The sequence below is a fragment of the Artemia franciscana genome, chromosome 20 (assembly GCF_032884065.1).
Source record: "Artemia franciscana chromosome 20, ASM3288406v1, whole genome shotgun sequence".
Classification (NCBI taxonomy): domain Eukaryota; kingdom Metazoa; phylum Arthropoda; class Branchiopoda; order Anostraca; family Artemiidae; genus Artemia; species Artemia franciscana.
In genome coordinates, this window is record NC_088882.1 from 30156987 (window position 1) to 30183408 (window position 26422).

General features: G+C 37.4%; 1 protein-coding gene across 1 annotated transcript; it reads right to left on the reverse strand.

Annotated features, from left to right (window-relative positions):
* Positions 1 to 22090: 22090 nt before the first annotated feature.
* On the reverse strand, positions 22091 to 22489 carry LOC136040045 (52 kDa repressor of the inhibitor of the protein kinase-like). The gene has a single exon (XM_065724111.1). It carries the CDS (start codon positions 22487 to 22489, stop codon positions 22091 to 22093), a length of 399 nt encoding a protein of 132 aa, XP_065580183.1.
* Positions 22490 to 26422: the final 3933 nt, after the last annotated feature.

Genomic DNA, 26422 nt, shown 5'->3' on the forward strand with positions numbered 1-26422 from the left:
AAACTAATTAAGTTATTATTTTTGGCTAAAATACGGCATCAAACATGAGATTAACTCCATGTCTCTTACAATTTGTCCGAAAAAATCAAGGATGTCACAACAAGAGTCCATGGAGCGTTTATCCTTGGCATATTTGAGGAGTTGACACTTTAAGTAAATTTTTGTTTTCACTATTTTTGCTTCTTTGACTTGAATATTTTAGGGGAATTCGTCATTACTGAACTGAACATGTTTGAAGTGAATCGGCACTTGAAGAGAATATGAAATATTAAATACGAATACGACAATATTAAAAAATCTATCAAAGATCCCCCTCCCCTAGCTTCTTGTCCCGATCTAGATTTTGAAAAATTCCTTTTTTGCAGTCTTTTCAATGGAAGCAGAAAAAAAAAACACCCAAATTGCACAAAATATATGCCTTTTGGCTCTTTATGATGGCTTTTTCAAATCGACAAAATGCAACGAAATGACAAAGACATGGAATATAGCTACAATTACAACTATGCCTCCTAATCAATAGGTCTGTATGCAAGTGATTTCGATATAATAAATTTCTCTGATTGCCAGGTGAACCACAGTCTCTAAGTGGAAGACCCACTCCCTACAAGATATTAACGGTTTGATAATTTTTTCCTAACTGGCAAATGACCACATAAGTAATGCCGGTCTTTTCCTAGCTTTTGACACTGACATGCATGTAAAGACATTCTAGAGCCTTCCCAAAATCAATTAACAAAAGATCAAAGGATCAAAAAGCAAGTATATACCATCTTATTATAGAAGTTTAATGGATTAACAGCTGATAGGAGAACGAATGTCAATGAGCAACGAAGAAAATACTGTAATTGTAAGGGGTCGTGTACTATCTTTCGTAGATGCACCGAACTTACACGTCCATCTTTACTCCCATGCCTCTGAGTAGTCAAACACACGCGAATTTGTTTATTTTTTTACACTTGTGGCGGGAAAGAGGTAAATTTTTAGACCACTTAAGTTTTGGAAAATATTAAGATAAGTAACTATCTCCCTTGGCTTGTATTTATATTTCATGAATAATTTTATAAAGGACAATATGAATAACCCTGTGCATAAATATCTTCTTTTACTTTTTGGGGGGATTTATATTGGGTCGAAGGAGGAGCCTGTGCGACTGTGTTGGACTCAGGTAGCTAGGCATTGCAGTGAGTTTTTAATAGTAGTATTTGGGTTAAAGGTATAACTTGCTTCATTCAGCGTGATAAAGGTTCAGCTTATTGTTATTTTTCCAAAATTCATAATAATTTTAGGTCCATGCCTTCGCTGTACATGAAGCAATGTAGTACGCAACCCTTGGAATTGCTTAGCAACAATGTAAGCGATTAACTGTCCTGAAAACAAGTATTCACCGAGCATTCCAATACCTTTGGGAATGGTCCCCTTGCTCCTGATCAGCAAAAGGGAAGCACGTTATCAGTGAACAGATTCTTGTAAAAGATTGACATATCTGCATAGTCAAAAAGATCGGTTAAACATGCATAAGAGACGCTGAAATATGATAAATTTTTTGAAATCACTTTCATTTTTATCATTTGGGGCAGCTTCTGGGCAGGACTCCCCTATCTGACTATAATTTTGCAGTTTGCTCCCAAAATTCCTATATTTTTGGACCTAATTACACTTTTTTCCAATTTGTGATCCCTCACAACAGCTCTCGTGTGGGTCAGCAATATCCTTTAATGAAATAGGTTCTGCAATGATTGTCCTGAACATTTAATAAATGTTCATAAGGGCAATTACTCCTTGCATTCCGGTAGGATCAAAACTATTGACAAGTATATTATTATATTACAGCATCATACTATAAGTATCATCATATTATAGCGACCACACCAAAGAAATGAAGTTAGGTTAATCCTAATGAAATATACCAAAATATGACTAAAATATAATACTTTAGTAAAAAATTACGAAAAAAGCAACAAAGAATTAAGGAAAGCAGGCCGTCCAGAATGCATTATATTAAATACCTAACCTAGCCACCTCTATATATTAAATTAAATAAAAAAAAAGAAGCTTTTTTAACTGAAAGCAAGGAGCGACATTAAAACTTAAAACAAACAGAAATTACTCCGTATATGAAAGGGGCTGTTCCCTCCTAAACACCTCGCTCTTTACGCTAAAGTTTGACTCTTTCTCACAACTCTACTTTTTAAAACAGTAAAAAACTTTAGCGTGAAGAGTGGGGCGTTGAGGAGGGAACAGCCCCTTTCATATACGGAGTAATTTCTGTTCGTTTTAAGCTTTAATGTCGCTCCTTACTTTCAGTTAAAAAAAAACTTGTTTTTTTTATTTAATTTCTGAACGTTTTTGAATTAATGCATGTTTTGATTGTGGCTCTCCGCACATGAATAATTAAAATAAATTTGCATATTTATTTTTTGGGCAATATTGTTTTCTCATAGTTTCGATCGAATGATTTTGAGAAAAAAGGAGCAGGGGAGGAGCCCTAGTTGCCCTCCGATTTCTTGGTTACTTAAAAAGGCAACAAGAGCTTTTAATTTTGCACGAGCGTTTTTATTAGTAATAGATATACGTAACTTAAGAATTAGCTTACGTAACGAACTTCTATATTCGCATGTTTATATTACGTATATGAAAGAGCCCCCCCCCCTCGTCAATAACTCAATCTTTACACTAAACCTTAAATTTTTTCCCAATTCCTTAAGGATGTGCCCTGAATCCCAAATGAGGTAGAATAAATAGTTGAAATTACTAAAAATACTTTAGCGTAAAGGGCGAGGTATTAGGAGGAGATGAACCCCTCATATGCGTAATAATTTCTTCTTGTTTTAAATTTTAATGCTGCTCCTTACTTTCAGTTGAAAAAACTTGTTCGTATTTATTTTTTCATTGCTTTTTAAATAATGCTAGAAAATCCTGCACCTCCTTCATAGAAATTATCTTCCCTTATGACAAATTCCTCCATTGAAAGCTCCCCCACATAACCCCATCTTCTCAACCCCTCCTCCCAACCAAAAAAATCCCCCTGAAAACGCCTGTACACTTCCCAATAACCATTACTATATGTAAATACTGGTCAAAGCTTGTAACTTGCAGACCCTCCCACGGGGACCGTGGGGGAGCAAGTTATCCCCAAAGACATAGTTATTAAGTTTTTCGACTATGCTGAATAAAATGGCTATCTCAGAATTTTGATCCAGTCACTTTGGGAAAAATGGGCGTAGAAAGTGGCCTAGGTGCCCTCCAATTTTTTGGGTCACTTTTTAAGGGCACTAGAACTTTTAATTTCCGTTATAATGAGCCCTCTCGTGACATTCTAGGATTACTGGGTCGATACAATCACCCCTGGGGAGAAAAAAAAAAACAAAAAAAACAGGCATCCGTGATCTGTTTTCTGGCAAAAAATACAAAATTCCACATTTTTTCAGATAGGAGCTTGAAACTTCTACAGTACGGTTCTCTGATACACTGAATCTGATGGTGTGATTCCTGTTAAGATTATATGACATTTAAGGGGGTCTTTTCCCCTATTTTCTAAAATAAGGCACATTTTCTCAGGCTCATAACTTTTGATGGGTAGGACTAAACTTGATGAAACTTATATATTTAAAATTATCATTATCATTTTAGAGTTTTGGTTGTTATAGAGCCGGCTCGTTCCTTACTGCAGTTCGTTACCACGAACTGTTTAATACTTAATCAAAATATACCTGCATAGGATTTTATCTTGCTCAGGCTAAGCTGATTATCTCCGAGTGGACACAGATAACCGGTTTCATTACATATCATGAACGAATTGAAGTCATTATAAAGCGTAAGAACCGTTTAAACAAGTTGGAAGCCCAAGCACAAAAGCATTCTTCGGCCCGAGACCCCCTCCGTCCAATGTCTAGACTTTCGTGTCTAAGGAAATGTACTGATTTTGTAAAATGGGCCTGTTTATGAGAATATTAACATGCTTATAGCTTCTTTCTAAATGTCAAACCGAAAATAAACTCATAATGGGCATATCCCTAGCGCACTCCGAGAAAACATTTGAAAACTTTTGAATCGTCCTTTGAAGTTACTAGATTACATACTAAATGGTAGTGAATATTCAGTTTTGTATTAGTACAAATTGAAAAGAAGACTTTTAGGATTGTCCTACTTTCTCCATAACCAGGAGCGTAGCTCTAGTATTTTTATTGGGGGACACGAGGGGTTCATATTCGGATAGTCAAGAGGCATACGCTATATAATAATTTTTCTATAAATTATTGCCCTCCTCCCCAAACAACGCCCCTGTCCACCACGGTAGGAGGATCAATATAATTTTGATATTTCTTGGAGTAGAGATAAGGGGATTTAGTTTTCCTTTTTTACAACATATTATTTAAAATTTAAAAAGGATACCAAGAAAAATACCATTATTATATTAGAAAAGAAAAACAACTTTACATAACGAGTAGAATAATTTTCCATCGATAACACAGCAATGCCATTTATCGTTTCTTTTCTCATAATGATTAATATTATCTTTGGAGGCAGAGGAGGGTATCTGTCTAAACAACCAAGTAATCCCTTTTCTGCTTTTACGAATTGTAAAGCAAAATTATAGCTTCACGCCGACTTTTTATCTTGGCCTAATCGAACCAAAAAAGACCCCTTTATTGGTTCACCCTAGCTAGTCCAGTTAACTTGTTTTTGCTTTTATGGTTTCTGAAGTGAAAAACAAGTAGTTATCGTCATCTTTCATTCCTATGATGATAGCCAAACCCAGTGGTTCCCAAGCGATTTTGAGCCACGCCCCACCTAGGCATTTCCAAAATCTTGCCCCCTTCGTGATATTTAAATTTTGTTCCCAAAAATTTTACGATTATTCAGCCGAAGGAGGTTTAAAAGGCCATTAACCTGATATCTTTTTTTCGGGTTGTCTTCTAGGTATATTCTATTCCAATGACAATTTTTGTCTGTAAGCAACATCTTTCAAACAATGCATGACGTTGTTGCAATTCTATCGTGTGTCTGTTTTGCTCTTTAAATGTATGTGAATGTGACATCATTTACATAAACGATGTTTTTTTTAAAATTAAGGTTTTAGAGTATTGTCAGTCAAAGAATGTACGTCCTGCCCACGAGCCACCAAAATATTCCCATGCCCACCGGTGGAGCAAGTGCCCCACGTTGGGAATCACGGGCCTAACTGGTGAAAACAGGTAACATAAATGAAGCATTTCTACACAAAGCTAGCCTATTTAGGGTCTTCCCCCTAAAATCTCATAATCTGACTTCCCCCCTCATATACGTAATAATTCCTGTTCGTTTTAAGTTTTAATGTTGCTCCTTATTTTCAGTTGAAAAAACTTTTTTATTTATTTAATTTCTTATCGTTTCTTAATTAATCCCAGAAAATATGGCACCAATTCCACGAAAAAATTCCTCCTCCCCACGGATATATCTTCTATACAATTCAATCCTGATGAAAATTTACCTCGGACAATTACCCTTAATATCTCCCCGCGTAAAACTGAGTTGGCAAAGAGAAGGGAAGACATAAGAGTAATTTCGTATTAAAGTGTAAAATTTACCCTAAAATTTTCACCCCCTGAAAACTTTCCTCCTCAGCATACAATTCGCTCCCCCCCCCCAAACAAAATTGTAGCATACTTCCCAATAACAAATACTATACGTAGACAAAGGGCAAATTTTATAACTTAAAGACCTTTCCCCAGGATCTTTGGGGGGGGGGGGTAATACTATCACTGAAGGTATAGTTAATAGGCTTTTCAACTATGCTGAACAGAGTGGCTATCTCAAAATTTTGAAAAAAAATGGCGTGGGAGGGGGCCTAGTTCCCCTCCAATCTTTTCGGTCACTTAAAAAAGACAGTAGAACTTTAATTTCCGTTCGAATGAGCCCCTCCCTATATGCTAGGACCACTGGGTCGATACAATCACCCCTGGAAAAGAAGAAAAAAACAAACAAAATAAAAAACGCACCTGTGATCTTTCTTCTGGCAAACAATACAAAACTCTACATTTTTATAGATAGGACCTTGAAACCCCCTACAATAGGGTTTCTCTGATATGCCGAATCTGATGTCGTGATTTTAATTAATATTCTTTAACTTTTAGAAGGTGTTTGCCCCTTTTTTGGAAAATCAGGCAAAATTTATCAGGCTCCTTGCCTTTCATGGGTAAGACTAAACTTAACGAAACTTATATATTTGGAATCAGTATAATAATTCCATTCTTTTTATATATCTATTGGTATCAAAGTTCCGTTTTTTAGAGTTTTGGCTACTATTGAGCTGGGTCGCTTCTTACTTCCAGTTCGTTGCCACAATCTATTTGATCATATTCGCGTTTCCGAAAGCAGATGGTCCAGATGTAGCCCTAGGATATGCACAAACTAAAAGAAAACACTAGAACAATGAAATTAGGATTATATAATATGCAGAATGCTTGTATAAATCTGATTATCATGCTTCTTTTCATTATTATCTCCATATCAAATAACACTTTCACCCCAATTTTATTGTAGGTACTTAGGCGAAACTTGACATCCAGGATAAAGTGAAGCTATCTGTTTGAATATTTACTACTTCACCTTTTTTGGAGGAAACATGCTAAACAAACACAAATAGTAGGCTACTATGCTATTCGATTCCTTATTTTATGCAATTCCAAAAATATCCTGGTTGCTTTTCTGACAATGCATCCCATCACAGATGATCCTAGCCTATATAGGCATCCAGTAGCGGTTTCACTACTTATAATATGGGGGAGGGACAAAGGGAACCTTAGGTGTGTAAAAGTATGTTTGTTTACTAAATCCCCTCCCAGCCCAGCAAAGACCTAAAACCGCCACTGCTATGCGAAGCCATAATAATAAATAAACAAAAAGACAACACTAAACAACGAAATTCTTAGTTTATAAAACACAGCATGTTTCTGTTAGTCATATCATCATGATGCCTTTCATTTTAACCCATTTCAAATAGTATTTTAATAAATATTGCAATCAATCAAAAAAAAAAGATAGTCGAGAGACTGGATAAAAACCCGTTTCTCGGAGGGGGGAGGGTGCATAGTCAAAAAAATCATATAGGATGGAGCCATGGTGACCCTACTCTGAAATGGCCAATATGGGACATTAATTTAGGCTAGGCTATCAAATAAAGTGTTTTTATTACCCTGCCCCAAAAAAATCCTGCATACGTGTCTGTCTAGGCTAACATTAAAGCAGCCAAAATCACACAGAGCATGCGTTAGGCTGGGGTAGGTCCATATCAGTAGACACACTAATAATTGAGATAACCTAAGCTAGCTTGGAATGTTACCATTGGCCAAACTGATTCAGTAAACAAACAATAAAAACAACGGACATATGCAGGATAAAACCAACCTCTATAGCATTAATTGAAATATCCAAAACTGTCTAATCTTCAAATATTCCAAAATTAAAGAATCAAGAATCACAGATCTCTCCTACACTGCTCGAGCAAGAGACAAAGCAACAGGGCTGCCTAATTTTTTTTAAGGAGTGTGTCATATTTTTTCCGAAAATGTGCTTTTTGGGTCATCTCAGGTTCCATAATGTGTCACAAAATGTGTCATATTTTTTTGCTACAAGTGGTATAATATTTAATTGTCAAATCTTTAGAGTTTTGAATATATAATCTTTTCCAAAACAGTTCAAAAAGGAGTAAACTTAACCTTATCCTATTATCTTGGGATCTTGACCTTTTTGTGACGTCATGAAAGACATAGAAACACTCGATTAAATTAGTGTTACACACTATGAATTTGTGTCTGGGTGGCCAACGAGGCAAGTTTACATTTATAAAAGTTTAGGGACAATCAATTCCGACAGGAAATTGAAAATAGACTTTTTGTATGACGTCGTAATCGTAATCGGCTCTATATGTAATCGGCTTTATTGGCTAAGCTTTTTATTTACTCAATATGTACAGGGCTGCCAAACTGACACATTTTGTGTCATAATGACACAATTTGATGTTGCGTGACACAATCGAAATGATGACACAATCGACGAAAATGACACATTTTTCAATACAAAATGACACAATCGACAAAAATGACACATTTTGTTTTAAAAAATGACACATTTTTTTATCCAAGTCTTGTTTTTTAAAAGAAAAGTAAAATTTCAATTTTATACCTCCATGAAAGCTACAAACTAATGGAAGGGAATAGCACTACCTAACGGTGGCAGTAGTACACAAACAGTGCGGAATACAGGACAGATACCATCACCATATTTAAAATTCAAACCACGCGAAGAAAACAGCCATTTGCAGAAATTTCAAATCGAAATGTACGCTGAATATCTGATCTTAATAGGCTTTTTGATTGAGTATTTGATGTAGCCAACTGGTACGTACTTAATAGTAAAAAGTAAACAGCATGCAGTTTACCAAAGCTGTATGCATAAGCGACAACTCCCATTTTTAGGAGTACAGGAAAGGTATCCCACCTCGGACAAGATTACCAATTTCCAGAGATGTCTTTCCTTCAGAATAATCTGTCTGGCTTAAAAAGGCACCAACAAATATGACAAAAATACTACATTGAAGCTGGTTGAATGGCTTACACATTGAGTAAATAAAAAGCTTAACCAATAAAGCCGGTTATGTATAGAGCCGATTACGATTACGACGTCATACGAAAAGTCTATTTTCAATTTACTGTCGGAATTGATTGTCCCTAAAACTTTTATAAATGTAAACTTTCCCCGTTGGCCGCTCAGACACAAATTCATTGTGTGTAACATTAACTTAATCGAATGTTTCTATTTCTTTCATGACGTCATAAAAAGGTCATGATCCCAAGATAATAGGATCTTAAGTTAAGTTTACTCCTTTTTGAACTGATTTGGAAAATATTATATATTCAAAACTCTAAATAAATATTTGACAATTAAATATGATACCACTTGTGGCAAAAAAAATGACACATTTTATGGCACAGTATGGAATCTTTGATGACACAAAAAGCACATTTTTGGAAAAAATATGACACAATCCTTAAAAAAAAATTTGGCAGCCCTGAATATGTAAGCCATTCAACCAGCTTCAATTTAATATTTCTGTCATATTTTTGGGTGCCTTTTTAGGCCAGATGGATTATTCTGAAGGAAAGAAATCTCTGGAAATTTGTAATCTTGTCCAAGGCTGGATACCCCTACTATACTCCCAAAAATGGGAGTTGCTGCTTATGCATACAGCTTTAGTAAACTGCATGCTGTTTAATTTTTGCTATTGAGTACATACCAGTTGGCTGCATCAAATACTCAATCAAGAAGCCAATTAAGTTCAGATATTCAGCGTGCATTTTGATTTGAAATTTCCGCCTATGGCTGTTTTTTTCGCGTAGTTTAAATTTTAAATACGGTGATGGCATCTGTCCTGTATTCTGCACTGTTTGTGTACTACTGCCACCGTTAGGCAGCGCTATTCCCTTCCATTAATTTGCAGCTTTTCTGGAGGTAGAAAATTGAAATTTTACTTTTCTTTTATTACCATTTAAAAATCAAGACTAGGATGACAAAAATGTGTCTTTTTTTTGAAAAATGTGTCACTTTTTTTGTCATTTTGGTCGATTGTGTCATTTTTTATTGAAAAATGTGTCATTTTCGTCGATTGTGTCATCACTTCGTCTGAATGTGTCATTGTGTTACGCAACATCAAATTGTGTCAAATTGACACAAAATGTGTCAATTTGACAGCCATGCAAAGCAACACTGACTGACGGACAGGAAATTCAGGATTCGTTGGTTTCGCTGTAGAGAGAGCGGTTGTTTAAAGGAGCCTCAAGAAATACTCTACATGGGGCAGAAGTTTATAATACCCTAGGGTGTATTTGGAAGTTTCGTTGCTTTCAGTGTAGAAGACAGTCAACTCAAATCAAAATGAGCTAAAAAATCAAATGGTTTCTAAAATTTTTTAGAGAATAATTCCTAAGCCACACCATAGTCGCATCTGTCGATAAAATCAGAATTACGCATGACGTAATATGGAATATTACGTCTATGGACGTAAGTAGGATTTATGGAAGGGAACGTCAGAAACTGGAATAAGACACTTAAACACTAGCCAATCAACTTGTCAGGCGACGTGCATAGATAAGAAAAAAAACGATGAGGACCAAAAAAAAAAAAAAAAAAAATTCCGCTAAAGATTCAAATTCAAAAGGACCAGAAATTACTATTAAAGAATAAATGGAACCCAAAACGAAAAGGAAATCAAATAAACTATCACAAAAAACATACAAATAACAGGTACTAAAATAAATGAATAAATAAATCCTAAAACGAGTATAAATTACATTCAATATTCAAGCCAAACTTGAATAATCAAAAATAATCACAAGCAGGAGTTTGGCTACGGTCCCCATTCCTCAACCCTAACTATAAAAGTCTAAAGTCTCCTGCGTTGAGTTTTATTGAAAGCTAAATATGTCTTGAAAAGTCCCTGGAAAGGATAATGATATTACTTGCTGGGAGCTCAGCAGTTCAAGATTTTATATCAATGTAATTTTTTATCTTTTAGTGTTATAAATATAAAATAAAAGCACAAATGACACAGTAGTCATAGTTACAAATAGTTAAAGTCATAAGTATGAGTCTCATCAGCAGAGTACATCAACAGATACAAATAGTTTGTAGTCTCTGCAGCATATACAAATAAATACAGCCTTAGTACATAAGTAGTCGCACTTGTAAGTGGCCCCAAGTAGACATAGTCACAGTTACAGATAGTCACAGTAGTAGTGGTAGTAATACTACTAAAAGTGTAAATTTATTACCCTCACTACTCCTAACAAATTGCAGATAAACCCTTTTGATAACCTGTATGTGCATAGTAAACATCGTACCGGTCTTAAGTGGAGGTAGTTGAAATTGCAAGTAGTTCCAAGCAGTAATAGCCACAGTCACAAGTAGCTGCAGTTGCAGTCACAGTAGCAGTAGCGATTGTGGTTCTGAAAGCGTAAAGTTAATACTCTTAGTCCCTCCTAAGATATTGAAGATATTACCTTTTGGATAGCCTCGATGCACATAGTGTCCTTTGATTTAGTGTGACATCCCCCTCGGCATTCACAGAAGTTTTACCTTAATACTTTTAGCCTTTTCCGACATACTTAAGATTAAATATTCCCCTCTTTCCCAATGATAAACCTGTATGTAAACAATAGACACACTGCCTAATTTAAAGCTTTTCTCTAAGAGCGTCGGGGGGCATTCCATTTTCCGTTCAAAGCTATTAGACTTATTTATTAATTTGAATAATGTTCTTGTTTCAAAGTTTTGAGCAGTGTTAAGGGGGTATAAAAAGGCAAGTGTGCCCTTTGCCTTTCAAGCACCATTCAACATACCCTGAAAGTTTCAACTTTATATCCTCAGCCGTTCTTGACATCTCGCTTATACAACCTTTTGATAATCAGCATACACTAAGTGTTTTTTTAATTTTGCTCGAAATCCCCCTCAACATTCCTGAATGTAGTAACAAGTAGATGTAGTAGCAGTTGAAAGTAGTCGCAGTCACAGTTACAAGTTCTCGTAGTCGGAAGTAGTCACACATGTCATCACAACCAATCGCATTTGCAGCCTCAGTAGTAGTATAAACAGTGGCCCTAAGAGTTTCAGGTTAATGCCCTTATCCTTCAATAAGATGTTACAGACACACCTTTTTGATAACTTGGATACACATAGTTACTTTTGATTTAACTCAACGCACCCCTAAACATTTCATAAATTTTGCCTTAATACCCTCACTGGTTTTTGATGCACCCAGGATCTAACATTCGCCCTTTTCCCAAAGACACATGTTGGATGTAAAAAATGGACAAATATAATCCTTACCTTGGCGAGCATGGAATCCCAAGAGTCATGGCTTTTAGGTGTTGTCACTATTCTGAATAAAATGGCTTTTTAATATTTCTATCAGCGTCAAGGTGGCATCTAAAAGGGCAAGAGGGGATATTGCTGGTTACACTCTGTTCTTTTTCCAACATCCCTCTCAGCATATTTTTAAGCTAATACTCTTAACCTTCCCTAAAATATTGCTGTTGTGTCGTTTTGACAACCCTCCTGCATATAGTGTGTTTTGATTTTGTTCGACACCCATCTCAATATTTTCTAAAAGTTTACCCTTAGCGGAGGACTGGTTGCCCTCTGGCCGCCTTTTAACATCCTGCTCAACATACCCTTTGGTAAACTGAATGAACATGGTTTGTTTTGATTTAGTTTAATATACAGCTCAACATTCTCCTAAGTTTTACCTAAATAGCTTGAGTATTTCCAAAGACACACAGAATAAGAAAAATCTCTCATTTTCCCAATAATAAATCTTGCATGTGAAAAAAAGGCCAACTTCATAATTTATAACCCTTGCCCTGGGGGAGGTGGGGGGGGGGGGGGGCATTGCATCACCAAAGGCATAGTTAATTGGCCTTTAGACTATTTTGAGCAAGATGGCTATTCAAAATTTTGATGAACATTTTGAGGAAGGGCTACTAAAAAGGGTATGGGAGGGAGCAGGTAGCCCTCCAACCACTTTCCTATATCCCCTTCAACATGTCCTGAAAGTTTCAACTTAATACCCTCAGCTGTTCTGCAAATATTGCATATCCTCTGGTTTGATAAAATGGATGCTCATAGTACCTTTTGATTTAATATAACATACCCTCAACAATTTCCGCAGCTTTACCTTAATTCCCTTCAATTTTTCACATACACCCAGAATCAAATATTCCCCCTTTTCCTAATGATAAATCGTGCATGTAAACAACGGCTAAATTGCCTAATTTCTAATCCCTGTCCAGGGGCTGTGGGGGGTTTGATATCCCTTGAGGTATAATAATTAATAATTAGACCTTTTGATCAGTTTGAATTAAATCACAATTTAAAGATGTTGACCTGTACTTACCAAAGAAAGCCCCTAAAAAGTGCAATGAGAAGGGGAGCTTTTTGCTCTCCAATCTATCTTCAATATACCTTAAAGTTTCAACTTAGTACCCTCAGGCGTTCTTTAGATATTGCTGATATTCACTTTTCATAGCCAGCAAGCACATCAATGTGTTTTTATTCTGTTTGGAATCGCACTCAACGTTTTCTTAAAGTTTCACCTTAATACCCTCAGCCTTTTTGGGGACCCAGGGTATAGCATGCCGTCTTTTCCAATAAAAAGAACCTTATACATTAACAATGGGCAACTTCCATAACTTACAACCCTTGCCCCATGGATGGGAGGGGGTATCAATACTAAGCAGCGCTAAAGCATTCCTACTGACCTAAACTTTAAAAAAAACAACCTCAAAATCTTTAAAAAAAAAATCTACACCCCCCTCAACATGTCAGGAGTCAATTGACAGTTTTTAATCTAAAAACAAGTTACATTAGACTGCAACTAACATGTTTAACAGGCGAACCTTTTTGAGAGCAAATTAATCAATTTTGTGATCACTCTTCTGTAGATCGCTGTTCTGTATTTGCGTGAGTATGAAATGGATCTGATGAACATTTCCCCGGTCATCGTGCTTCTTATTGTTGAGCATGTCCAGTCAACATAAGGAAACATACGGGCTGCTTCCCAGACTGATGCTGGAACTTTTGCAAGAATTATCATCAGAACCAAGATGGTTGGAAAATCTCAAAGAAAAGAGCTGTGTAGCCCGCATAATATGATAAGTTAGTCGCTTCTTGACATTCAACAGCATGACATCTAGGTCAGGAATTAAAGCTGCCATTCTATTTTGACTTTCTAGATCTGTCCTGTTAATCCTGGCCCTACGTAGTACCTGAAATTATGGTTGACTCCTTAACTTTGATAATGGTATCGATTTTAACCGCAGTATTCTCGACTTCTTGGAAAAATATTATGGGTTCCGTTTCTGCTTCGACCTACATGTCTTCCATTACTACACTCACGCAGCTTGCTGAACAATGTCTCTTCTTTTTGTAATTCGTCTGAAATTACACGCCTTTGAGAAGAGCCTTGTTCGCTTGGCCCTTCAGCTGCCGAAAAATCGGCTCTCAGACTGTGTCTTCAGTCTTGCGCCAACTTGGAACTGATGCTATTTTCAAGATTTGTAATATGACTAACTTAGTGAAAGTATTTCACTTCTCCACAGTTATATTTGATATCAATAGCCTACAGCACTATTCAATCTTGCCATGCTAGCAGATTCAGCATGCCCCTGTCCTACGCACTTCGATAAACCAAAATTGAATTCAATGATCGCATTCAGCAATAGCTTCCCGAGATTCTTGCTGTCTAGTTTCTCTTTGGAGCTTTCACCGTTGTCAGTTTTCTGGTTTCAAGCAAGTCTTGGCAGGGTTTGGAAATCGTCAGCCACTGGAAAGAAACTGATGAACCACGGAAAGGTCCTGATACAAGTTAGGAGTCCTTTTTTTCTGTTTCACCTGTATAAAGGCAAACAATAACCATCAGCTTCCTAGTTTGCCTATCTGTTGACTCGTCAGGAACCAGAAAACAGAAATTTAATTAATTGTTTTTCTGGTAATTTCCGTTTTTATTGTCTCATAATGTCCCACTTAACTCGTTATAAATTTTGATATGGATGATAAAACAAAAGAGAGTTTCTACAACACCCTACAAGCTGTCGCTAAAGATATCCCCAGCCATGATCTCGTTTGCTTTGTTGGCGACTTCAATACCAAAGTGGGGAGCGACAAGTCCTACTGTCCCGAGGCTCTTGGCAGTCTAGGCCTCGGCGAATTCAACGAGAACGGATCACTGTTAGTTGAATTTTCTCTAACAAATGACTTCATCATTAGTGGAATTCTGTTTCAACATAAAAACATCCACAAATACTCATGGAACTCGCCGGATGGTCGAATCCAAAATCAAATAGACCATATCCTGATAAATAAAAAGTGGAAGTCGAGTCTCCAGGATGTTAGGGCCCACAGAGCAATGTCGCCTCAGACCATGCCTTGATGATTGCAAAACTGTCCCTCAAGGTGAAATCCACACAGAAGTCAGAATCAAAAGCAAAACCCCCCTACAATTCAGAAAAACTCTCAAACGCAACAGTTCGTCACAACTTTAGTATCGAGCTTACAAACAGGTTTGAAAACTTGGCTCTAGATTTCAACAATGAAGGCACTGTAGAGTCGAGCCTATAACCAGGCAGGACTAGAAACGCTTGGACACAAAAAAAGACCCAGAAATGAATGATTATCCGATAAGACACGGATTCTCATTGAAGAGCGTTGGAAATTAAAACAACGTCTTCTAAATGGTGGAGATGATTGCGATAAAGTCTTGAAAAATCATTTATACAGAAATCCAGACAAGCTAGTGAAAAAGAACACAAGGGGAGATAAACAATACTTTCTAGAAAAGAAGACAGCTACGGCAGAAGAAGCAGCCAAACGCAGCGATTCCAGAGCTGTTTTCAAAATTACAAATGAAATAATCGGGAAACGATGTAACCTAAACTGGTCAGTTAAAGGTGAAAATGGTAAAATGGTCACATCCCCCGATGAAATCTCCGATGAAGTTTGGGCCGTAAATTTTGAGAAAGTCCTCAACAGACCTAGTCCTCCGAACACAGCAGACATCCCCACAAACCATTTCCTGGACCTTCAAATCAATACAGAAGAGCCAGCGACCGAAGAAATAGTTCAAGCCGCTCGCAAGATGAAGAACGGTAAAGCATCAGGAAGCGACAAGATATCAGCCGAAATGACCAAAATCTCTTTAGGTGCTTGCATAACGGTGTGGATCGCATTCTTTGCAAGCATAAGTGAAAGTCCCTGAAGAACGGAGAAAAAGCACACTCATCAAGCTTTTCAGGAAAGGAGATGCATCGAAGTGCGATAATTGGAGAAGAATCAGCCTCCTTTCTATCCCGGGGATACTATTCTCACACATAATCCTCCGCCGCATCCAGACAGTGCTAGATAAGTACTTGAGAGACGAAAAGCACGGCTTCCGCCCATCCTGCTCCTGCTCAGACCTTATATATGTCCTACGCATGTTGATTAAGGAATGCAACGAATAGAGGAAAAAGATGTACCTTGTCTTTGTGCATTTTGAAAAGCCTTTGACTCAATACACCGAGAGTCGATGTGGAAAACCTCCGACACTACGGCATTCCAGATAAACTAGTGTCCCTGATCTTTGCACTCTACGAAAACACGGAGCGCTACATTCGGACCTATGAAGGAAATACAAGGTATTTCAGTATCGTTTCTGGGGTCAAACAGGGATGTGTCCTCTCCCCCCCCCCTGGTTTTTGGCCTTGTTGACGATTATGTGCTAAAAGATTGCACAGGTTTTGGGATCCAAATATGCGATAATAAGCGACTAGCAGATCTTGATTTCGCCGACAACATCACCCTGATTGAGGCAAACAAGGAGAGGCTCCAGAAGCTTCTCGATGTCATACGAGAGAAAGCAAGTCTTTTGGGACTGAGGATTAGCTCGGACAAGACAAAAGCATGGCAACGAGTGACTCACCACTTGGCATAAAGTGCGGGGACAATTCAGTAGAGCAGGTAGTGGAATTCAGACACCTTAGAAGCACAGTCGAACGAACTGGATCAAGCGAAAAGGAGGTACAGTCTAGGATTGGACAAGCCAGTGGAGCTTTTAATCGACTAAAGCAAGTTTGGCGATCGAAAAAGTACTCCCTGAAACTAAAATTAAGGCTTTTCAACAGTAATGTCCGCTCTGCCCTCCTCTTTAGCTGTGAATGCTGGAAACTGAATCAGCAGCAAGAAAAGAGGATTCTCCCTTTCGAGAACAACTGTCTTCGCAGGATACTGAGTATTAACTGGAAGGACCACATAACTAACCAGACAGTTCGCTCTATCACGCATCAGCCCCTGGTAACAGATGTCATACGCCAACGAAGATGGCACTACTTGGGACACGTTATCCGTATGGCGGAAGATAGACTCCCCAGAACGGTACTCGAGTACCGTCGAGTGGCAACCAGAGAAAACCCGAAGAAGAGGAAAGCCAAAAAATACACTTGGTCATACATACCAGCGGGACTTGAAGTTTATCAAATCGACAGTCCAATCCCAATTAGAATACGTGTGGGCAGCAGTACCTATGAGGGATGATTGGCGGTAATTTCTGGATGCCCTGGGTGCCTCTGGCAGAACAGAAGGAACTAAGGTCTAAGGTAAGGTAAATCTGCTTACTTGCATATTATCACTCCCTGTTGAATTTTCCAGCAGCCTCTGATGGTGTGAGTCTAGACTTTAAATGCAATAGCGAAGCATGCGATGGAAATTGCATAGGTTTTTTTTACCAAGACATCTTCTGAATTTGGGATATCAAGTTTATCGTCGTTAAAGTGGCTATAACGGGGATACAAAGCTTGATTGTTTCCGTAATGCTTCTCAGAAGTTTGTGCTTTTGCTGTATTTGCTTTTTTCCTTCAAAGTCCAGAGTATCCCTAACATTTTATTTGCCATTTCAACTGTGATGTTGAAAGTGTCAAACTTATTTCCTGTCCTCAGCATAGCTTTTGAGCGCCAAACTGTGTCTCAGCATAGCTTTTGAGAGCACGCTCTTTACCGTTAAAATTCATTTAGTAAAATTCAATAAAATTCAAATAGTAAAATTCAATAAAAGTACAAAACTAACCAGACAGTTTACTCTATCATTCAAGAGTGTTGTCCTGCACACTGGGCAGGAAAAAGGGGTCGATTGGAACGATTGGGCGAATCGGGCCCCATGTTTGAAAGGGCCTGCGCCGCCATCAAAATTGACAACTGATTTTGGAAATTGTGAAATGTTCTTAATAATCCCAGTAAGCGTTGCTTGTTCAGAGAGATCATTTTCCAGGATAGAACCAATAAAAAAACTATGTGATATTAACAATAAATTGGACAAACTAAACAGTTTAGCAATCATGTTGACAGAAAGTGAAAACACAAGGAAAATAGATTAAAAACCGTTTTAGAAGCATTTGAAGGAGAAAAAAAATTAGAAATATGTAAATTGATATTCGGTGATGTAAATTTCAAAGGCATTTTCAGCAAATTAATAATATCTAGGGGACGCAAACGTAAATTAACGTGAGGACAAAATGAGTACAAACAAGAACAAAAGAGGACAAAACCGTCAGCTCAAAATGAACAAACTGGACCATCAAATGAGACAAGATCAAGAGATCGATCTGAGAAATGTAATTGTAGGGTTACCAGACAGGATAAAGCAAGTATCAAGACAGTCAAAATGACTTTGAAGAATAAAGAACTGTGCTATTAAAAGGACAGAGAGAAATAGAACGAATCGCGGAATTGCGGAAGAAATTGAAAGAGCGGGAGAAAAAAAGGTACTTGTGTACATAATGGTATACACTCGAGAACAAACCGGTTTCATCTGTCTGTATTAAGAGACAATTAGCTTACGCTCGGTGGACAATAAGTGACAGGTGACAGAATATATTGGACTTCTACAATTTGGGATATATATTTGCAGATTAGGGGGCGGGATGGGGTTAAAGTATTTGGAAAGTGTGAAGTTAGAAAACAATTCTTATTTTATAATATGCAGAATAATTTTACCTAAAACACTTTGCGTGCAAACCCGCTATATTTTACCCCTCCCCCCTAATGTGCAAACATATACAAATTTAATTCTAAAGTATTATATTTTGATTACACTTTGCTATATTTCATTAGGATTGACCTTTCACTTCTCGGGTATGTACCATTATGTGCACAAGTACCGAAAAAATATTATGTTAGAAGAACAGCACCATCATAATCTTTGATGCCAACAAATTTTTGCATAAAACCCAGTAAAAACTACCAAGATTCCGTAAACTACACAAGTGTTTTTGCAAGTCGTTGGGACCGTTTCAACTCTGTATGTATTCACTGTGCAGTCCTCCATTTTCCCACAGGAAGAGTGGCCAACAAAGATGATTTACCTGGGGGCTGCTGCCTGCTTGGTCGAACTGCATTCCTGCATCAACAATTTCCAAATGACTTTGTTTGGTCTGTTATAGGACATCACTTGCTCTCTAAAAAGTTTCATGAACAAATACGAAACTGGAACTCATGTTTTGCTTTAGCTTCATTCAACGTAAGCCTTGATTGAACCAAAAATAGTCGTAATGTTTTCAGCTTCAAAATAGCTGGACAAATTTATCACAAAACTAATTTAGCGGTACAACCGTCACATGCCCCTGAAGATCATTTTGAACCATATTCATATGGCCAAACGTAGTTTTTAGACCCCAATGGAGATGTTAAAGAACATCTTTCACATCATTTAAATTATTAGGTCAGTCGTAAGCTAACAGATCTCTGGGAAGAAATATTATGAGACACAAACAGCTATGCTAAAGGTTACATGAATATGTATATATATATATATATATATATATATATATATATATATATATATATATATATATATATATATATATATATATATATATATATATATATATATATACTTATAATTATTATTAGCAGCATATAAATTATTTATTTATATGTAGGATAAGAATTTTGATTAAAAATTTAACATAGAGAGGGGGCCCCGCAAAAAATTCCAATCGGGCCCCGCACCTAGTCGATCTGGCCCTACCTATGCATGTATCATAGTAGAAGTATTATACAGTAGCAAAATGTTTGTCCAAACATGACATTTCTCTCATAGTGTGCAATTTGGGAAGCTTCCCGAACCCTCAGAGTAATAGTTTCAGTTGCTACTTGATTTTCCGTCGGAAACATTTGTCATTGCGCGTGCACGTAATCGAACAGTGGTGAAAAGTCCTATGCTCTACATTATCGATTTTTGAAACACATTAAACTAAGCCACTCTTCATGACTCCGCCATCGCGCATGCGCCATGACAAATGTTTAGCACATCGTGACGAACTTATGGGACTTGTGAGTATAGGACTTTTCGCTATTGTATGTTACCTCTGCTGTGGCATACACGTTGCTAATAAGGTTTCAAGGTTTCTGTGATCACATAGTCAAATAAAGGCAAAGGTATACAAAAGAAAAATGACCTGTTTCTGAGAATGCTTGAATTACTTAGGCCTTTCTTAGTTTTGACGAGATTTTCGAATACGCTAAATTTCGACTGGTGGGTACACATCAAGCTCTGGGGCTCAAAGTGGGGTTTGGAGGGCAGTTGCCCCAGCCCCTGCCCTATAGAAAATTGCGTCCCTGCACCAATGCAGTAGCTTAATTTTGTCAAAACCGAAGGGTGTGGCTTGGGTAAAGTTGGGGACAATTTTCACAAATCAATTGAAAATGACAAGGGAAAACGAAAAATGAACCATATAGTACCATAAAGGCAAATATGTACCAAAGAAAACTGATCCGTTTCGCTAGATGCTTGAATTATCCAGGCTTACCTTAGTTTTGACAAGATTTTTCAAGAAACTAAAATTTAGCTTGGGGAAGGGGCAAATTACGGCCTAGGAGAGAAACCTGTGGTCTGACGGACAGTTGTCCCCCTGTTCTATTGCAAATTGCGCCTCTATACGTAAGCTTAACAGTTTTTCTGTCTTCTCAGAAAAATCATGTTTATGAGTTGTTTTCATTTTCATAAACAAGTGTAACAATTTGAAAGGTGGTATTTACCATTGGAAATCAGTGTCTTTTTATCTTAAACTATGCAAATAAATAAAACCTAATTTAAGTCAATTTTACACTTAAATAGAATAAAATTTTATAATCGCATTACAGTTAGGCAGTGATGAGATTACGAAGAAAAAACACACAGGTCCTTTCAGGTTTTGGGCCAGGTAACCAAATATAAATTTATAAAGAAAATAGGATGCATAAAACCGTTCACAAAACAAGTCTAAGGCCTAAGCCATACCGTTGTGACATCGCCTGTTGATAAAGGCAATATTTGTGAATGGTCCCTGTTCTGCGTCAATTTTAACGTCAAGTTTGTACTAAAGAACCAACATTTTTAAATGACAGAGAACTAGTTTGAAGAGTATATTAGGGTATACAGCTGGCGAGTAGCAACTTGGAGAGTTTGACGACACACTTTACAGTTTTTGACGAAAAGTATAGCTAGGCTATCTTACAAGTGCTGAAACTGGCTTAAGTGTCAAAGAAAAAATCACCAACGCTATCTAGCGTTTAATATTTCCTTGCCTTTTTTTCAAACTTTTCAATTGCGTTTTTTTTTTAAACTGGTCCTGTAGTGGCACAGTGGGCCTGATCTCAGCTTGGTAAAACAGAACCCAGAGTTTGAAACCACCTGTAGCAACACACTATAGGGCTGACGTGTGGACCTTGGTAGTCAGGAAGCGTTGTTAAACCAGTATACACACATATTTTTCTGACACTGAAACCAGACACTTATTACAACACTAATTTTCCCAAATATACTAATTTTCTGCCGTATTATAAAACAAAAAAACAAACAAGAAACGCCAAACGCAAGATGGCATTGGTGGTTTTTTCAACGCTAGTGCAAGTGCCCACTGGTATAAGTTGCTCGTGTTCTTTATTCTCTAAACATAAAAGTGAGTTTTTGTTTTTCAAAAAATGAGGGCTGAATCACCACACTGATTGGTAAAAATTACACTTGAATGTTGATCATCGCTCAGCTCACCAAATTGGATGCATAGGGATATATAGTTGAAATTGGAGTCGTGCTTAATTTTGGTTTTATCCACTAGTGTGACTGTAATATGACTTGGTCACGAGCCAACAGGTGGCCTATTGGCGGGACCAGTTTTTAGTCTGCAATAACGTTAGAACAGAGCAGAATTCATGTTTCGTCAAGTCCTCAAGGTTAGAAAAGCAAAGGTTAGGTGCCATCTTTTGACCATTTTCACCTGTAAAAATATACCACGGATTCCAAGACTGGTGTGATAACAAGCAAACTGGCATGTAATCAAAGAACAGAAGGTAAAGAAATATTTTTGCTTTTGGAATGGGCATGATAGTATATACGCTTTCATTTAATAGGTGTTCCCTCCCATTTTCGGAATGCTGATCAATTAGCACAGACAAAAACCGTAAATAGAAATCAGGCACGTACGCAGGAATTTTTTTCGGGGGGGGGGGCAAAACCTTCAAAACAGCAGATAAAAAGTAGTACTTTTTTTATTTAGTAACTAAATAAGTGCAAAAAGCACGTATATCGGAAAATACAGATTAACTTCTTCTTTACTTTAAATCGTAACCTTCGAGCAGAGCTAATAGCAAATTTCTCCAAAATTTCATCGACTGATACGAGAACATCTCTGTATACATTCAAGAGTACCAATCCATTCTGTCGGTCTTCACTCATCCACCTGTGAAGATACGTTATAATCCTTTTCATCGAAGAAAATGACCTCTCAATACATGCTGTAGACGTGGGAATGACACAAAAGATGCTCAGTAGCTTGTGAACATTTGGAAATATTCCACGTTCGCACTCAGCCAAGCTCTGCACTGCTGTCTTCGGGAAAAGACTGGGTACTACTTTCAGCCACTTAGCTCGCCATAGTTCAAGCTCAGCCATCACAGCGGAGTCTGGACTCGTTAGATCTGAGGCATATAATTTGATCAGTTATTTAAAATCGCTGCTAGGCTGTTTCATAACAAAAGATGGGAGTATTCTGCTGAGGCCTTTCAGCGTGACCTTGTGCTTTGTGAATCGAGATTCAAGTGATTGTAGTAGCTGATCTACAAATGGGAGGAAAATGGAGACGCGATAGTAAAATTCTATATGTTTTTCTGCCGGGATATCACGTGGGATTTTAACAAGGTTCCTCTTTCGTGGCATGACAAGAGTAATTTCCAGTTCTCTGCATAGCTTAGTTGCTTCGAGAAACAGTTGATGGAACCTTCCCTCGGCACCATTTTGGATTTATGTGAACATTTCTGTTACACTTTTGACGCACTGAATGCACATAACTATATCTATGTTTCAGACTGCAGCAGCTTAGATAGATTCAATGTATATCCAAGAAAAAAATCCATCACAATGAGAGTCACTATGTAGTCCAAGCTCAGGATGTTGTTGAGCAGACTTCTGGCTTTTGACGACGTTAACGAGTCCCCGTCCGTCTCTATCTCCTCTAGGGCCTTAAAGATAGGCACAATCAACTGTTTTGAGATCTGAATATCATCATGTCTTTCGACCCACCTAGTTTCGCACAAGCCTTTAAGATTAAGTGCAGTATAAGTTTTTAGGATAGCGCTTCGCTTTGCACTAAAGTGAAAGAAATTAACTGTTTCATGAATTACCATCATACAGTGCTTGATCTCAGCTATTTTGCTCGAGTCCGTCAGCACCAGTTTAGGGAGTCAAAGAGATAAAGTGAACGTACTTGGCGAGCGGATATTTGCTCGAAATAAAAGCCTGGGCCCCTGATAAAAGTCTACTTGAGCTCCATCATAACCTTGTCCCCTGCAGAGTTTCATGTCGAGACCAAGTTCCTCAATTCGACTTAGGATAAACTGACCAAGGCTTTCACCACGCAAGTCCTCAATAACGGCGAACTCGATGAACTCTTTCCTAATCTGCAGCGTTTCACTGTCCACAAATCGAAGCCCTAGAGTCATTTGTTCCTACCTTGATATATTTTTAGTCTCGTCTGCAAGAATGGTAAAAAAAAATTGGCAAATTTAACTTGGTCAACTATCTTTTCGGTTTTTTAGCTGCCCACAAATATAAATTAATACATTCTAGATTCTTGGACTGCAATACTGGGCATTGCCTGGACTTCTCTCAAAGATATCTTTCATCACTGGATCGTCCTTTATTCGATAGCGTAGCAATGTCTTGAAATTTCCATCGTTTTTTACTGGCTCAACAAACGTGAATTTCCCAGAGTCTTCGTCACCACGCAGAGCATTACCCTGTCTTCCACACATCAGTATTGTTTTAGCGATAAGACGGAGCCGTTTTCTGTTTGTCTCTGTTTCCTCTCTTTTCTGTGTATTCAAAACTTCCACGATAGAGGTTTCCTGCCTGCTCAGTGTCGCCAGAAAATTTTCTCCCCAAATAACAGCTTCTCTGTGGTAAGAGTTAGATTGTTTGGAAAAGTCTTCCGGTGCATTTTTCCAGTTAACATATGGTCTAAAACAAGCTGACCTAATTTTTGATGGAAACCTCGTCTGGCTTGATCAGAAGCAAACACAGTACAATATTAACAGAAACACCCTTTTTTACTGTCGAAAAAACTAGCCAGACATACTTATCCATCCAGCTTATCTGAAACTTCCTTGTTTTCGTTCCTATGACTTGAACTAGGAATGGATAATTACTGTTGGGTTTAAAAGGCCTTTTGAGTAAATTGTACTTTGTTTCATCGGAAAGTAAGCCTCTTCTGTCAAAAAACTTCCTATGTCAAGCTCAATGTCAATATTTATTTCAGCTTTCATCACTTCAGCATTTGCTGATATTTGCTGAGCTGAAGTCCTAGGTTCGGTTCCAAAGGTTATGTTTTCGTGAGGTGGAGACGAAGGTTCATTACCGACGGCAGTATTCACTTCGCTATTGCCATCTCTTTCTGATTTAACATCACTAATTCGTCTTTTTTTGCTCCAAAGTTCGAGAACACTTTGCTGTTTTTTCGGCATTTTCACATTTGGTAACGACCTGTAAATAAAGAACCATTGGTGGCAATAGTAATGGAAAATCTAAAGAAACAAAATAAAACATGTTTGGTGGCAACATATAGATCCTAGAATATTCACTTTACGGTGATTCTAACACTGTCAAATCTATTAATATTAATGGTACCCGTTAAAAGTTAGTAGAATGTGTAAACTTTTATTATTTTATAAAAAAAGCCGAACCAAAATCGATCTGATCTTAGTGGAAACTGCACTGTCTAATTCTGGACTCCTAACATTCTCTAAACAGAATTACCAAGTCCCCAACTAAGAAATGCAAAATTTCTGATGTTACATGGTTTTTTATTATTATTTTTTTTGCTAGTCTATCAAACAAGCAATCGTAGAAATTCTGGAGGAATCTCATTTCAACATGTATTTTGAATTACAGTCCCCCTTCTTGAACAACAAGGAAAATTGCTTTTTTTGCGTCGGTACCACTCATCTGTCTCCATTTTATTTTTTGTTTTTTTCCCAGGCCAAGCGGGTTACCAGAACATCATAGAGAGATTCTTAATGGCTCATATCACATATCTACATGCTTTTTATAAATTCCACCATCTGGAAGTGCCATCTGGCACTAAAATGGTACTTTTTGCGCCATTTCTCAAAGGGTGACGCTAGCGGGCTACCAGAACCTCATAGACTGATTTTTTGTAGCTGATATAAAAGATATTGCTCATATCTACGTTATCTCTATAAATTCCACCATCAGCAAGTTCAAAATGGTACTAAAAATGGCACTTTTGGTGCCATGTCTCAAGTGGAAAAGCTGGGGCTATTGGAGTAGCAGAACTTCAAAGAGTTATGTTTAATGGCCCATTTGAAAACTTTCTGCTCATATCTACGTGCTTTTTATCAATTCTACCATTCGTAAGTGTGATATAGCACGAAAAACAACAGTTTTGCTGTCACTTCTTGAGTGGACTGACAAAGCAAAACAAGTACTATTGAACAAGTACAGCTCTGAAATACAAAACAAGTACTATTGTAATAGATATGTTCCAGAACCCTTAACTGGAGGTTTACAAGAGCCCCTCCCATACTCTCCGCCTCCCAATCCCCTTAGTAAGTTTCGTCTGGTCGCCAGTAAGCTACTGCAACATTAGCAGGCTACCACACCGTCGTAGATAGATGTTTAATTCCTCAATCAAAAGCTATGGCCTATGTTTACTAGCTTTTCACAAATTCCACCATCTATTATATTTCACAGATTCGAATGTTAACTATTTTCTTGCTTGAATTTGCAATGAAATTGAATTTGTCATGGTTGAAGCAGTAGCTGCAAACTAGTTAAGACCGAAACACTGCCCACAGTAACTAAAAGTTAAACAAGAGCTAAGAGCTCATATGGCACTTGTGACGAGGCGAGAAGAGCTAAGAGCCAAGATATCATATGGTATGAGCTCTAACAAAATCCTATCAATCAATAAATTGATTTAAAAATGAAAATAAGAGGCTTAATGCCGGTCATAATTTAAAATAAGAGCTCTGAGTCACGATGTCCTTCTAAATATCAAAATTCATTAGGATCCGATCACCCACTCGTAAGTTATAAATACCACAACAAAAGAGAGAAAAATGAGGACTTTTTTCCCAAGACAGTGAAACAACAAAACCTATTTGAATATTTCGGCCCTATATCTAAGGGCCGTCTTCAGCAAAGAAAAAATAAAAACAATAAAACACTTACAATAAAAGTTCTTAGTTAAAAATCCATTCTTTTTAAAATAGCCTTGGCATCATTACTTCTTAACGAAAAGTTCAGCCAAGACTGTCTGATAAAAGCTAACATTTTACAAGATAAAAAGGTTCATTCATTTCACTAACT